Raw genomic sequence first — 16,983 nt, 5'->3', positions numbered from 1 at the left:
GTGAGATAACGGGTGTAATTGAACTTCAGTTAGTTTGATAGAAAGATTTTGCAATGGTGAAATTGGGGCAATAATACAGAAATACTAAACCAGAGAGGGGCTCTCTCAGGGGGAAGTGACCAATGAGACAAATGTCTGAGACCGAACACAGAATAATGAAACTAAATCTTGGGTAGCCCACATTTATCAATCAGCCTATGTAACTTACTGAAATGTAACTTACTGAAAGTAACTTACCGAAATGTAACTTACTGAAAGTAACTTACTGAAATGTAACTTACTGAAATGTAATCTGCGATGTTTCCCATTCCAAATGAAGGACTTCACTATGATATCAAATTGCTTAAAATAAGAGGAGGGGACGTCTACAGGGAGAGACTGTAGCAGGTAGTTACAGTTTGGCATAAAATTGGTGCCACATGACTCATGTTCCAGGACGTTTAAGGAGTGTGGGAATCCTGGTCACAATCATTCATTCAGAAGTAAAGAATGAATTACCGTTACAGCAGCTCCAAACTGTAACGCTTTGCAAGGGTTAACCCTAACCTAACCTTATGAGTAAAATAGGGTCTGAGGTGAACATTACTTGAAGATACTTGGACTTTTTGTTCTACAACATAAATTACACAGTTATTGTACCTCAAACGTGACTTCTGAAGCCGACATGTTTCCAAAATAATGTTGCTAATGAGTTGCTAGATAAGAACTGCAAATACCACAAGCATATTCTTATGGAGGAGGCCTCGGGGAAGACCCAGGATTAGGTGGAGAGATTACATCTCCACACTGGCCTGGGAACGCCTCGGGGTCCCCCAGTCAGAGCTGGTTAATGTGGCTCGGGATAGGGAAGTTTGGGGCCCCCTGCTGGAGCTGCTGTCCCCGTGACCCGACTTCGGATAAGCGGCTGAAGATGGATGGATATTTCTGTACTAGTCTGGTTTACTATTATAATTCAGAATTGTGTTTTCACTCGTTTGATAATTTATAAATCATATAGCAGCATCTGTTAAAGTAATAAATATCAAGAAAATTGGAACACTAAATAATGAACAGTAGGACAGAATTGATCTCATTTACTTTATTTTTTTGCTTTTTTACAACACTATTAAAAAGAGTTTAATTCATTTGGAGATCAAACATAACAATATACAGAAGTACCATATTGTGAAATTTGGGTATTCCCTAAAACAAACAGCACATGGATGCTCATTTGCTGAGAAAATGGAGATACAAATGAATCCATAAACTAAATATTGGTGAAAAAGTCTTTACAAAAAAAGATTGACAGCAATAAGATTCAGATTGTGTATTTCAGTACATCATTCAGTAAATCGACTTCCTGAAACTCCTCAAGGCAAAAGTTGTTCAAAGAAATACAATTACAAAGCCATAAAATTAGACCGTACAGATACATGCGACTTTCAAATAAATATATTGTCACTCTTTAAGCTGGAAAGGCGGTGTACGTTTATTACTGACAGATAACATTTCTCCAGTTTGAGATGGTGTGTCCAACATTATTCAATATTTTCAAGGTTGATATATTAAGAGTTTAGTGATTAAATGGGATGAAACCTTGATTTATTGAAGTTGTCTTTAGGTCGTTGCACACAGATTATGTTAATAATGATTTATGAAGAAACGATGTGAATAATTCTTGCTGAACAAACAGCATTTAACCAACTGTTCCTCTCAGAAGTATCTACAGTTTGAATGACCTTTACAAACACATGTGGATACAGCAGCATTTACAAGTTACATTTGAAGGATTTCTCCCATTATTACAAGCCAGATTTCACCGACGCCACGTTGAGAAACAGAAGCATTTTAGCTGAACCAGACGGCAATTTAAAAGAAATGTTCAGCCAAACAGTTTGTTACATCAAACGTTCGATCCATCATAAAACACACACACACGTGCTTCACGTGAGGAACATCAATCTCTCATGACCGTGTTTCAGAGAGTGTTTTTCAGTAGTAATAGCCCTGATTTGCTTCAATAATTTTCTGTTCTATTTTCATCTTTAGCTCGGACACGAGAGCGGAACTGATGCTGCTGCTATCTTTATTTCGCCGAGATTTCTGCACGTCATCTGAGCTTTTTTTCTTTGACTTCCAGCTAGAGCCACGACTACATTTTCTGGCCATCAGGGCACCGGACACTGTGGGCAGCGGTCGCTGGGACTCGCTCGGTGGTGGAGGGGGACAGACGGGTGCGGGGGGTTTGGCCTTGGAGCTGTTGTCGTCGTCCACGTTGCGGTTGCTCCTCGTCTCGTCATCCATGAGGAACTTTTCGTGGTTGCCGTCAATATGTGTGAACGCTGGCCTGAAGCTCCACGACCGTCGCTCTCTGGGTTTCCTGCGTATGATGCGACGCGCTGGCGTGATTCTGTTGGACTTTGTGTTGCGAAGGTACATGACAGTGGATATCATGACCGTCACCAAAACCATAACGCTAATGATGCTAGCCACCATGCCGAAAGCTTTCATCGGATTGTCTCGACTCTGCATTAAAAACGCTGCCATGTGGACCTTGAGTTGACTCTGTAAAAAATAAAAAACATACACACACAAAAAGGGTTGTAAATAATGTACACAATCATGCGTACACCTAATTTATCCATCAACTCATAGTTGGGTCTGCCAGAACTGGAAACACTTCTCATAATCTATAATCAATAACTCTGCAATAAATTGACTAGCATCTATGCTAATATTATACTATTTGTTTCCCTGTCTCAACCTCGGGACTCCTATCCTGAGGTCACCAGTACCGGCTGATCCAGAACCATTCATGCTTCGTGTTGAACTCCACTGCTATGTGATGACTACTAAATGCTGCCTGTGCCAGCCAAACATCACTTCAGTCTATTATGATGGACTTCAGAGGATGAACTGATGCCAACTCCAACCATAAGACATCAGATACTTAATCTGCCATTGTCTGAACCTTGGATTTAGGATGGACCACACTGAACCTCACCGAAATTACCGGCCAGGTTGAACTGCGTTTAACATCCCTGATCTCTGCCTGCATCACCTCGGTCTATTGATGGACTACGATCTTATAATGGAGTACATCAACTATCATAATAAACAATAACCTTTATGTATATGCCACATAAATTATGACTACAGGTCTTTGTTTATCAGATACTTCATGAAGCACTAATGCCCTTTACAAGCTAGCACAATATATAATCTCCAGTTTAAGTATAATCCCAGATATGTTTTTATGGACTCTGTTGGTATAACACCAGTAGTATCTTTGAAGGAAGTTCACAAACACAAATGGCAACACAATGACGTCTACAGTTCTACTTCTGCCAGTCTTACCACCTCCGTGATGTCAATCTTCACGACTGCTGTTGTGCTGAAGGACGGCAAGCCACGATCGCGAGCTTGAACCACCAAAGACCACTTGCACTCTTTCTGTTTGCTGATGTTCTGCACGATCTCCATGGACTTGATGTACGGTTTGAGCTTAATCTCGCCTGTGGACGTGTTAATGTCGAAGATGTTGTCCGGATCGGCTTTCATGATAGAATATTCAATGAGATTATTGGGTTCTTCTGCATCTTCATCCACAGCCTGAACACAAACCCCAAATCATCTTTAAATCACCTCATTTTGATTAATACACAATAATCAAGGACAATATAATTGTTCGGTTGAATTGATCATAACTGTAGAATCACAGGTGACATTCAACCAAATAACAGCAAAAGATGCAGAGAATATCAGATATAATACTTATAAATATTGTTGACCATCACAAACCTGGATTTTCACTGGAGCCCCAATAATCATGGTCTTCTCCAGGACGTCCTCATTGAACTCTGGTGGATGGTCATTTAGATCCAAGACGGTGACAAAAACCTCCGCAAGACTGTATTTTCCCTCAGTGTCTTCAGCTTTTACATAGAAATTATATTTTGACTTCACTTCAGCATCTAAAGACGCCCACGTCTCCGTGTAAATAATGCCAGATGTTGGATCAATGAGGAACCTGAAACCCATCGAATATGAACATGAGTCCCGTTCACACACATAAACATGGTTAATCTCAGCCTGTGCTCCATTCTTAAACTTATACACACATAGTTTAGGAGGTAAAAACCCACATGTGTTATCAAATGCATGTAAAAGAGGACAAACAGTGACTTTAATGCAGGACAACGATGTTAACTCTAAACATTAACCTTCACACATTCAGTGAGTGAATTACTCCCATACACCCTCCCATCTAATAAATATGTGTTTGAAAGAAAGTCACTGAACTCTTTAAATCAGCGGTTTTATTCTTGTCAATGTGACTCTCTGCATGTGAAAATTAACAGTCAACCAGAAACCTGCGATCTTTCACAAGGTTATAATTTGCTGCAGCTTTGGGGAAGAATCGAGGCATAAATTTACAGGTTTCGCACGAAGCGTATATTTGCTACCTCCAGCTGTCCAACTGTGCGCTAATTGGACCCTGACTCACTAGCGGGTGTAAAGATGCTATTTTTGCATCTACAATCCAATTACAAGATTATCCAGCAACTTCACCGGCGTCTCTCCTTCAGTCCCTTACAGACTTATACAAAACATCTCCCATCATCCTCTCTGCTTTCACCACACAACCTCAAACCAACACTTGTCGTCTACCATAATGGAAGATCTGTTCAGTCACTCTCTCAATAAACAAATCACTAAATATTACATAAGAACCCTGTGATTATCAATACTGGCTGAACTCACAGATCAGATCCCGAGCCATACATGGAATATTTCACTTGTCCCCAAAGTCCGGAGTCTGGATCTGTGGCCTGGACAACAAACACACATCAGTGTAAAACAGCGAAACACAAACGCAAACATCTCTGGATGAATTCATTAATATGCACTGATTATTGTTCATATCTTTAATGATAAACATCATTTCATGGTGCTTTTTTTTAAGGCTTCTGCACTCACAGTCACGGAGACGACGTTTGAGCCTCCTGGAGAATTTTCAGGAATCCTGGCGATGTAAAATTCAGAGGAAAACTTTGGAATATTGTCATTGGTGTCCAAAAGATTGATCACAATATCTGCAGTGGCACTGAATCTCTCTGGAGTATCAATCTCAACGGCTAACAACTGAAAAATAACACACACACGCACACACACACGTGCACACACACAAACGCACGCACAAACACACGCACACAGAAACACACGCACGCGCACACACGCACGCACGCACGCACACACATATTACTTCACGGAATAACACGTGTAGCTTTGACACTTTGTAGCACTTAAGGAACTTAATGAGATGCATTCATACAGATAAAAATCACCATCACACCTTGAATGTTAGGAACTGATTTGTTTCATAGTCGATGGCGGTGGCGTTTTCCACGATGATGGTTACTTGAGCTTCATTGAGAACCGTTTGTGGGACGACACGAAGAACTCGACCGGGTCCCACCAGCAGAAGTCTGAATTTAGCATTTGCACCCTGAAAAACATCGGGAACGTAACTGTACATTAATTAAGACAGATAAAAACACAAAACTAATTTATGAGTCTCTGAGAAGCTCGATACGAATCTCAAGTAATGAAGTGAAACTTTATCATCATGTCACAAACATGCTCTCTTTTGTCTGGGACATTAGCGTGTAATATTCCCATAGTGTATGACTTCATACACGCAAACAGAAAAAGCAAATAATCTGAAATAATTCAAGGTAAATATTTTGTTCACTGCCTGACCTGGTCCGAGTCGTTCACGGTTATCTTCAGGCCTCTGAGGATCTCTCCTTCCGCCGGGTGTTCATACATGGTCAAATCAAACCTGTTCTGTAGACCGTTCTCTCCGTAGAACGTCGGCGGATGATTGTTGAGATCCAACACACGAATAGTGACGGTGGTGATGGCGTAGTCGACAAACTGCTTGTCAGGCCCGACCTCTGAAGCCTTGATTTCAAAGAGCGAAAGCTGTATTATTTCAGGTATGACACTACTTCTACATGTGCTCTAATTCTCTACTGATAAATATTGCACACCTGGACTTTTAACTCATATAACTCATTCTTCAGCTGTACAGGAAATGATGTCAAACTGATACAGCCACTCGTACTGTTGATATTAAATAATCCATCACTGCCTGACGATGCAAAGAAAACAAGAGTTAACATGTAATCAACACATACAACACACATGTTCAAGAACATATTCCTAATAGAAATGTGTACCATTATTTTTGTATTATTCCAAATAGCAAATTAAATAGACATGACAGAATATATGGAATACAATTATATAGGATTATAACCTTCCCCCCCGAAAGTAAATCTAATGGACTGATGAAAAGGGCGTATAGTCTCTTCTCGATGGGTTCAAAACATTGACATTTACATTTGTGCATTTGGCAGATGCTTTTATCCAAAGCGACTTACAGTGCACTTATTACAGGGACAATCCCCCCGGAACAACCTGGAGTTAAGTGCCTTACTCAAGGACATGATGGTGGTGCTGTGGGGCTTGAACCAGCAACCTTCTGATTACAAGATTACCAGTTATGTGCTTTAGACCACTACACCACCACTCCACGGCAGGAATTTCACCATATCCTGACCGTCTTCAGCATCAGGAATCCCAACGATACAGACGTTATTCTGCCGGCTACGGTTCTCCATGTCCTCCAACTTCTCCCAGATACGCTCCAATACACCTTGCTCGCTAGCGTATTAGCAGATAATTCCCTGTCTGATTACTCCAGATAATCGATCCGTTTCTCGACGTCCCGCACTCTTGTGACCACCTCAGTGAATTTAGTCTCCATGGCAGTGATTGATCGTCGCAACGACCTTCGCCAGCATTGCTGACACGTTCAGCATCTCTTGCCGCATTTCCCGCACCTCTCCGATTAAATCGACACCCAGGCTCGCGGCCTGCTCGCGGGTGTCAGCTTGAGCACGTAAGTGACTTTTAATATGTCCAGAGCCGAGGATTTTTAATTCTTTGACACATTGTCTTCATAGAACAGTTATGGATCAGGGTGTATCGAATCTCACCGGTTTATGTCATAAAGTGTTAAAACTAGCAACGTGCGCCGAGCTCGCCGTTCACACGTCTGATCTCCGCATGGCGTCACGTGACTCTTGAATCATTCCTAACTTTTTGGACTTTTCATGAGACTGTTTTGGTAAGCACATTTGATCACCGTCTCAGTTCACTCGGCTGTTGCGTGATCGATACAATGTGACAAAAACAATGTGCTGTTGTGTGATGTTATGCCATAACTCGTTGGAAACAAAATGACCAGTAAAGCACGCAATAAAATTGTGAATATAGTTCTACTGGATTACTTCCCAACACTAATGCCGAACTGTCTATATATGAGCCACAGCTCACCCATTACTCATGAACACAAGTGCCAGTCTATGAACGTCTCATCTAGACCATTATTATGATGATATGAATGTGATTGTAACTGATCAACGGTAAATATGAATTATTACAAGCTTAAAACATGAATGCCGATGTGACACACTGACCGGTCAGAATGGAATAATGGATGTTATTGGGATTGTTCTGGTCTCCGTCTTTCGCAAATACAGTGAATATCTCTGAACCCTGGACACACAAAACAATCAAATAAATACATGAAATCACAAAGATACAATTACATGATCATACACACTCTGATATTGTGCATCATCATTGATTTCACAGCCAGATCATTCAATTAAATCAAGGATTTATTATTTATTTTCTGGTTCACAAAATCCCATTCGTATAATGAAACACAAGCACAAGAAAGTGTTATATTGATTGGAATATTTAGTGACGTCACATCATACTTACTGGAACGGAGACTTCATAGACATATCCAAAATAGGGAATACCGACAAACACGGGAGGAGAGTCCTGGCTATCCAGAACATTGATGGTTATGACGGCTGTCGAAGTCATAATTTGATATTTCCCGCAATATTTCCCACCACCGTCCTGAAATAAGATAAACAGATCTGATGAAAAATGAAAAAGCGTTTAATCATATTGACGCTCATTGTACTGCCAGTGTATTAGCTGGTCTATTGTGACTCTCTGACCCCTCAATGAACTCTATAGCCTTTATTTAAACATGTCAGACCAATATAAAGGTCATCATGAAGGATTTTCGTCCTGTTGTGTTTGTCGCTCACCTTTGCAACTACAGTGACAAAATGATTCAGGTAGCGCTCGTAATCCAGCGATTCACCCGGTTTAACACGCAGAACTCCACTGTGACCGTCGATGGTGAACTTGGTACTGGGAGACTGGAAATAACAACTGATCCTCATTACTAACACATGTACAAATATAACATCTTATTAAACTTTACCCTCAAATGGCACAAACTGATTTATTTTAAACACATCATGTGATTAAGACGGCAATGATTCAGATTTACAGAGCAACTTCTCTGTACTTTATAAGTGGAAGATCTGAATTAACATGCTGGTGCCATTTTTATACACACTGTTAACTAGCTAACTAGCTAACTAATTCTAACCTAACCCTAGCTAACTAACTAGCTAGCTAACTAACTATATAACTAACTGGCTAACTAGCTAGCTAACTAACTAGCTAGCTAGCTAACTCACTCTAACCTAACCCTAGCTAACTAACTAGCTAGCTAGCTAACTAACTCTAACCTAACCCAAGCTAACTAACTGGCTAACTAACTCTAACCTAACCCTAGCTAACTACCTAGCTAGCTAACTAACTAGATAACTAACTGGCTAACTAGCTAGCCAACTAACTAGCTAGCTAGCTAACTCACTCTAACCTAACCCTAACCCTAGCTAACTAACTAACTAGCTAGCTAACTAACTCTAACCTAACCCAAGCTAACTAACTAGCTAGCTAGCTAACTAACTAAATAACTGGCTAACTAGCTAGCTAACTATCTAACTAGCAAGCTAGCTAACTAACTCTAACCTAACCCTAGCTAACTAACTAGCTAGCTAGCTAGCTAACTAACTAACTCTAACCTAACCCTACTAACTAGCTAGCTAACTAACTAAATAACTGGCTAACTAGCTAGCTAACTAACTAGCAAGCTAGCTAACTAACTCTAACCTAACCCTAACCCTAGCTAAATAACTAACTAGCTAGCTAACTAACTCTAACCTAACCCTAGCTAACTAACTAACTAGCTAACTAACAAACTAACTGGCTAACTAGCTAGCTAACTAACTCTAACCTAACCCTAGCTAACTAACTAACTAACTATCTAACTAACTAACTAACTGGCTAACTAGCTAGCTAACTAACTCTAACCTAACCCTAACCCTAGCTAACTAACTAGATAACTAACTAACTGGCTAACTTGCTAACTAGCTAACTGGCTAGCTAACTAACTAACTAACTAGCTAACTGTGTGTTCACTGGGTTCAGGTTGGGATGATTATTGGCTTGTTCACTCAGTTCTGCTGTTTGACAAATGCATTTTTAATTGTAATATTCTGAAGTCGCTCTATAATAAATAAATAAATGAAAAACATTGTTTGACATATTCACAGATTCTGTCCTCATGTTCAGAAGCGTTTGACCTAAAATGCCTCGTGAATCTAACAGACACATGCGACATGTAATCCAGATTAAGCACTCAATACCTGCATAAATGTAATTGAAATGTAATCCAGCAGCTGCACATTTGCTGATGGGTGTTTAGTGTGCGGGACTGTGTGACAGTCGTTTATTTGGGATTCAGAGTCCCTGCAGCAACACAGCCTGAATATGAGCCGATGTGCTAAAAATATCCTCCATTATAAACTCACTGAAAAAGGAAGTGGTGGTGTCTCACCTGCAGGAAATAGCTGACACTTCCTCCCGAGCCTAAGTCTCGATCCACAGCCTGAACTCTGAAGATGCTGCTGCCCGACGACGTGTCCTTCAACACACATTCAGTTTATGACTCAAACTCTTATTAAACAGATTTATTCTGCAATATCTCTTCATGCTTACCTCAGGGACATCCACAACGAATGGGAGATTTAAAAACTCGGGCTTTTCATCATTAGCATCGGTGACAAACACTCGAACGTTTTCCTCTACCTGAGCAAATGAGAAGCAGACAAATGTAACATACGAGTGATGGAAAAATCATTTATAGTCAAACATTTAGTTAAGAAACACATTATAATAATAATAACTAGAATGTACATTTCCTGAAGAAAATGTGAGTGGTGCTTGCCTTGGCAAAACTCGTCAAATAGCATTTTCTAACTTGTTGCTAAGCACTAAAATAATGGTAATAGAATGTTGCTGACGTGTTTTTCATGATGGAAGCATGTAGGTGTTATGTTTGTGTTAGATGATGCCAACACGTTTTTAGAATGTTTTAGCACTTTGCAAGGTGATGCTAGCATGTGTTAGCATGATGCTAGCACATTTTAGCATGATTTATCACTTCGCTAGACGATTCTAGCATGTATTAGCATGATTATAGCACATTTTTAGCATGTTTTAGCACTTCGTTAGGCGATGTTAGCATGTGTTAGCATGATGCTAGCATGTTTTTAGCATTTTTTAACATTTCGCTAGGCGATGCTAGCATGTGTTAGCATGATGCTAGCACGTTTTTAGCATGCTGTAGTACTTCGCTAGGTGATGCTAGCATGTGTTAGCATGATGCTAGCATGTTTATTTACATTGTGACGCGGTGTGATAGAAATGAGGGTTAGGGAGAAGGAGAACAAATGTATATAGAAAGGAAAGAATAACAGAAACAGTTCAATAACTGATTAAATATTAATAAAGGATTTGGGCAAGAGAATGAGAGTGTGTACGAGCACCGAAGACCCCACGAGAACACAAATCAAACATCATCATATGCTGGATTTACATCTCATTATTTTATGAAATCATTCATCGAATCGGATTCTTTCTGATATTTCTGCAGCATCGAATGAAAACGCAAAAATGAACTTTATTTTCAATCATGTTTCTGAATACATCTGATGTTCATCAAACAGATAGTCCCGCCCACAACTCACGCCATTGGTTGAGTCAATGTCATGATGTCATGCTGGATGGGTTTCTAAATGATCAAGCAGCTCGTCTTGTCGTCTGAAGTATTTGAACACCAATAACTTTATCTTTAAAGTTAGCACAGAAGTACTGAAGTACAGTAAATATCAGTCGTCATCCATTACTCTCCATTTCCTTTCTTCATTTGGGACGTTCTGGAAATGCAAAAGTTCATTGTTCTTCTGATGTGGGTTTGTGTCCATTCACTGCTATCAGAGTTTACCCTGCAAACATTTACTTCCTCGTTCCAAAACACCGAGCGTGAAAAGGCTCACGGATGTTTCCAGAGGTTTCCGGACATGCCCTTCATCTTCCATTGGTCAGACAAACAGACGGTCCCAAACTCACACCGTTGATAGAGTCTGAAAATGACACCGACAGCTTCTACTTCAAACTACCAATGAATTACTAATAACTGACTGAAAACCTTAAATTGAACGAGTCATTTGTGTTGTTGTGCCGTAACGGTGTGTGCGTGAAGAGTTCAGTCACCTGATTTCTGCCGTCTGTGATGATCACAACTGCAACAATCTCATCCTGAACCTGAAATCAATTGAATTGGGATGACTGACAGATTGAAAGTGATATTTATGATTAATGTCACACGTTTAATAACATCTGTGTGCACCTCTCGGTCTAGACCTTCAATGAGAGTCACGTTTCCTGATTTACGATCGACGCTGAAAAACTCTTTCGAGCCCTTATCAAAGGTCATGCCGTAGGTCACGGGGTCACCCTCGGGGTCAGAGCCGTTCAGTGTGTACACATGACTTCCTGTGGAAGAATAAAGTGAATTAGATCACATGATCTCAAACGAAAGAGATGATTGAGCAGATTCATTTCATTAAATCTGTTTATATGTGTGTTATTCTTCTGAAGTTCATATGACGGCATGTATTCAGAGTTCGGGTACAAACCGACAGGCGTGTCTTCTGCGACGCTGAATAAAGCCATGTTCCCGTTCTCACTGCCGCCTCCATTATCATAGAAATACGGAGCGAAGTCGGATTTCCCTGAGAAGCACAAATCTACAACTTAACTTCAAATAACAGAAACTTTAATCAAACATCAACAAGGACAATCTTTATTACAGACACAATAATCGTGCGGACAGAGCAACAGTCTCGGGAGTTTATATATAATTCTCAATTCTACTATTGCAAATGGACAAACAACCTTCTAACACATTTCCACAGGACAGCTCAGTTCTGTCACGATCACACGGTGTTTCTGTTGTACTTAAAGGATTATTGAGACTCTGAAGCGGATTAGACAAACACTCGTTTACATTAATTAGTAAAATAACAGTTACTCACCCGTACACATGCAGAACGAGACGAGGAGGAAGATGAAGATGTGTTCTTTCCACATATTCTTCATCCTGCACACCGAGTATGAACACACCGGAGGTGCATATAGAGACGACCCGTCTGAAGACGTCTTTAAGCGAGACTGAGCGGCTCCAGTAATCCTGTGACTCACACTCCAATGCCACCCAACGACGGGCACACAAACACACGTCAGCTCAAGCACACGTGTCTTCTGGGAGATTGGAGTATTCATTCTCAAACTCTTATTGTAAGAGAGGCTTTAACTCCAGACTCCCTTCTGCATGTTCTGTGGTGAATGTGAAGATGTCTGGAAGTCTCGTTCTATATCTGTGAGAGTAAAGCACATCTGTCATGAAGGGGTGAATGTGCCGTGCATCGAGTGTTTGCATCGGTGACACGTCATCCTGTATTACTTTACCAGCAGAACAGTCACAAGAATCACGAGAATGATAAAGAGTGTGAGTGTGAGTGTGTGTGTGTGTGTGTGTGTGTGTGTGAGAGAGTCTGTGAATGTGTGTGTGTGTGCTGTGAAAGTGTGTGTGTGAGTGAGAGTGTGTGTGTGTGTCTGTGAAAGTGTGTGTGTGTGTCTGTGAAAGTGTGTGTGCGTGTGTTTGAGTGTGTGTGCGTGTGAGCATGTGTGTGTGTGTGTGTGAGTGTGCGTGAATGAGTGTGTGTGTGTGTGAGAGTGTGTGTGTCTGTGAATGTGTGTGTGAGTGAGTTTGAGTGCGTGTGTGTGTGAGAGAGTCTGTGAATGTGTGTGTGTGTGTGTGTGAGTGAGTGTGTGACTGTGAGTGTTTGTGCGTGTGTGTGTGTGTGTGTGTGTGTGTGAGTGTGAGTGTGTCTGTGTGTGTGAGTGAGTGAGAGTGTGTCTGTGTGTGTGTGGTGTGTGTGTGTGTGTGTGTGTGTGTGTGTGTGAGCGTGTCTGTGTGTGAGTGAGTGTGTGTGTGAGTGTGTGTGTGTATGTGTGAGAAACGTCTTTCACAGACGACAACACAAGATCTCTCATCATCTTAAAAACAGTGTGAAAGAAAGAGATCTAAAGACATTAAAGGAGAATATTAAGAACTATTCATGGTTTCTTTCTGAAAGTGATCCGAGCACTGTTGAACTCTGATGCTGGAGTGTTTTTAAAACGTGCTCGTTTAGTTCCTTAAATCACTCAAACCTCACAAAATAATGCAAAGTCTGTGTTTACACATTGTCTTCTCTGCATCACATGTGTGCAGTGTATGATGAAGCTGTTGCATCAGTTGCACCTCTTTTTGCTAGTTAAGCACAATTAATTCAGCTTGTGCATATAAAAACACAAAACATATAAACTTCTTACATTTTGCTGTCTTCCAGTGCAGATTCAAGGAAAGGGTTAAAACTTCACTTGGAATAATCTGGATTTTGGCATCAGTGTAAACATAAATCTCACAAAATAGTGCAAAGTCTGAGAGATTTAAGGTACTAAACGAGCACATTTTAAAAACACTCCAGCATCAGAGTTCAACAGTGATCGGATCACTTTGTAAAAGGTTTCAGAAAGAATATAGAAATGTATTCCTTGGACACATTATTTATCATCTAAAGAGCTAAATTGTGCTTATTTGATAGTGCTTTATTTTTAATGTGTTTTGCATTAATATTAGAAACTTTGTGGAACAATTAGAACTCCCGAAACTGACAACTGAGCAAAAATATTCTCTTTATTGATGATCTTGGAGGAGTTTGGCGAGGTAATTAAGGCCTTACTTACAGGCAAGGCCAAATGACTTTCCCACTGAATTCTTCAGATCTTATGCTACAGAACTGGCTCCACTTTTGTTAGAAGTTTATACACAATCATTAAAGAATGGAAAACTTCTGAAAACCATGACACAAGCCCGGATCAGTCTGATTCTTAAACAGGACAAAGATCCAAGCGAGTGTAAGAGTTACTGTCCAATTTCCCTGATCCAGCTAGATGTAAAAATGTTAGGCTAACCGATTGAGTAAAGATATGACATCTCTTATACATATAGATCAGGTGGGGTTTATTCGGGGCTCTTCTGATCACATCAGGTGTTTCATCAATATCATGTGATCAGTGGCGAATGATCAGACTCCGGTCGCTGCATCTCACTTGATGCTGAAAAGGTGTTTGATATGGGATTATCTTTTTAAGATTTTGGAAATACACGGGAATACTTTTATTGGATGAATTAAGTTACTTTATAAACACCCGGTAGCAGCGATACAAACTAATGGATTCATTTCAGATTATTTTACTCTGGATCGGGGCACCGGCAGGATTCCCCATTATTGTTCAGTCTTGTCCTGGAATCATTAGCAGCGGCGATAAGAAAGGAGGAGGATTGTCCAGGGGTGATGGCGGGAGGTGTGACGCATAAGCCTCTGCTTTACTCAGATGATATTTTATTATTCGTCTCTGACCCCATTAGATCTATTCCTCCACAGAATTATTGATACATTTTCTAAGTTCTCAGGATACAGAGTTTATTGGTCTAAATCTGAATCTTTGTCTCTGACAGTGTTCTGCCCAGTAACGGCTTTCCAGCCGGCACCTTCCAGTGGCCCAAACAGGGCATTCAATATTTGGGTATTTAATTCCCAGCAAGTTTGTCTGATTTCGTCAGAGTTCATTTCATTATTCTGTGTTCGGTCTCAGACATTTGTCTCATTGGTCACTTCCCCCTGAGAGAGCCCCTCTCTGGTTTAGTATTTCTGTATTATTGCCCCAATTTCACCATTGCAAAGTCTTTCTATCAAACTAACTGAAGTTCAATTACACCCGTTATCTCACATTTGCACTCGATGGACAAAAGTGTCCAGACTGTTTAACTCAGACATTTATTTACATGTTGCCTCGAGCATATGAAACCTAAATTATGTGTTAATAATTCCCCTTTCTGCTGGTCAGAGTGGATTGTGAGGGGGGTTACTACACTCGGTGTCCTGTATGAGAGTGTTGAGATCCTTTGAGAATCTGGTTCAATATTTTGGGATTCCCAGATCTCAGTTCTTTACAGCTGCATCACCTGCTCTGTACTGTTTTTGGGAGTAGCCCCCCAAAGCAGCAGATACTCTGGGAGAGGTGATTACTGCTTTTGGGAAAGGTCATGAGGCATCAGTGTATTAATTCAGAGTCTGGGGGGGCGGAGCTTTAACTTCTCTCAAGAGATTATGGAAGAAAGATTTAGATTTGGTATTGGAGGGGGGGTGTGGGGTAGGATTCTAAAAACATCAGGTCTGTATAGAGATGGAAGGGAGCGTCTGATGCAATTCAAGATTTTACATCTGTTCTGTTGGACCCCTCTAGATTGTATAGACTTGGTCTTAAAGACACGCCCCCCTGCTGGCGATGCCCATCAGAGGATGGGGACACAACACATGTTTTTGTGGTGTGATGAGATCCAGGAATTCTGGTTGCAGTTTCAGTTTTGTGTGTTACGCGATGGGATAAACCGAAAGGGATTGTATCATTAATATTAATAATAACAATTTTACGTATCAGAATTCTTTTGATAGCTTTTTGTCAATGAGGTTCTGTAGATAATGTTGGCTAAACCAAATTTTGTGCCGATCAGACTAACAATCTAGTAGGAGCTCGAAAATGTAGGTTTTTCCAAAAAATAGATTTTAGCCCTTACGGTTCAGGAGTTATGGCCCAAAACACATTTGCTTTTGTTATAGCGCCACCTATAGGCCAACTAGTGAGAACATGCATTTGAGTTTATTGTGGGAGTACTACCATTTCCCAAAGTTTCATGGCTATAGGCCTTGGTCTGCACGATCAGTTTTATCTGGGGAGAATAATAATAATAATAATAAAAACCTGACAAATAAAAGAGGAGTTCAGCTCTTCTGGATTGAACCCCTAATTATAATTAAAAACAATAACCTCCAGAGACCCGTTCAGTGCAAAGCCCCTTAACTTTAAAACATGGGGTTATTGCTATGGCAACCGTTGTATAAAAGCAATCATATACATTGTGAATATAGTCACGGCTGAAGGGTTTCCTCTGCCAATCAGCACCCTTCAGTGACTATATTCACAATAAAACGTCCTCTCAATTTATAGCTTAACTGAAGTTAGTTTAGGGTGTCTAACCAACATGGCAAGTTTTGGCCTTTTTTAATTTTTCAGGATTTAGTGTTTAAAATAATAATAGGCTCTTATTGGTTTGATGTGCGCTCTGCTGATGTCAGGCCTGCAAGTTGTAGCAGTGACGCGGATTGCTTTAGCAGCACATGTGAGGACAGTATTATGGACATCTGATTTGTTTACATTTTTAAAGTCAGACGCACCTGTGCCAGTCCAGATGTTGGCATCAGCTGGCAGCAGCCTCTGTTCTGGATTTAATCACCAATGGGAACACAGATGGTGGACACGAGGATTATTCTCTAATCTCACAGTCATCTGGCGCGCAAATTCTCGATCTGTCCTCAGATTCTCTCAACAGCAAAAACACAAACAGCAACTGACAAACCCTCGATCAGGACGGGCACAGATTTACTGACTTGAGGCTTTCATGCGGAGTTCGGGTGTATCTGTAAAGACACTTTTAAACGGCAAAAACCCCGCCCCTAAACGCTCAAAGAAAATAATTACAAT

The 16,983-nt window shown here is 40.6% G+C and overlaps 1 protein-coding gene across 1 annotated transcript; it reads right to left on the bottom strand.

The window, feature by feature from the left end:
- Positions 1–1,086: 1,086 nt before the first annotated feature.
- LOC127633614 (cadherin-related family member 1) lies at positions 1,087–12,539 on the bottom strand. Its single transcript, XM_052112835.1, has 17 exons — positions 12,369–12,539; positions 11,970–12,065; positions 11,681–11,826; positions 11,545–11,595; positions 9,988–10,077; positions 9,827–9,913; positions 8,181–8,294; positions 7,840–7,983; positions 7,530–7,608; positions 6,036–6,136; positions 5,743–5,946; positions 5,336–5,488; positions 4,960–5,124; positions 4,744–4,811; positions 3,781–4,009; positions 3,337–3,591; positions 1,087–2,544 (listed from the first exon to the last, which is right to left on the bottom strand). The coding sequence occupies exons 1-17, from the start codon at positions 12,430–12,432 to the stop codon at positions 1,972–1,974; spliced, it is 2,619 nt and encodes an 872-aa protein (XP_051968795.1). The 5' UTR covers positions 12,433–12,539; the 3' UTR covers positions 1,087–1,971.
- Positions 12,540–16,983: the final 4,444 nt, after the last annotated feature.

Source organism: Xyrauchen texanus, chromosome 40 (genome assembly GCF_025860055.1).
Source record: "Xyrauchen texanus isolate HMW12.3.18 chromosome 40, RBS_HiC_50CHRs, whole genome shotgun sequence".
Classification (NCBI taxonomy): Eukaryota; Metazoa; Chordata; class Actinopteri; order Cypriniformes; family Catostomidae; genus Xyrauchen; species Xyrauchen texanus.
The sequence above is the reverse complement of the archived record's forward strand: the minus strand, read 5'-3'. Positions and strand labels throughout refer to the sequence as shown.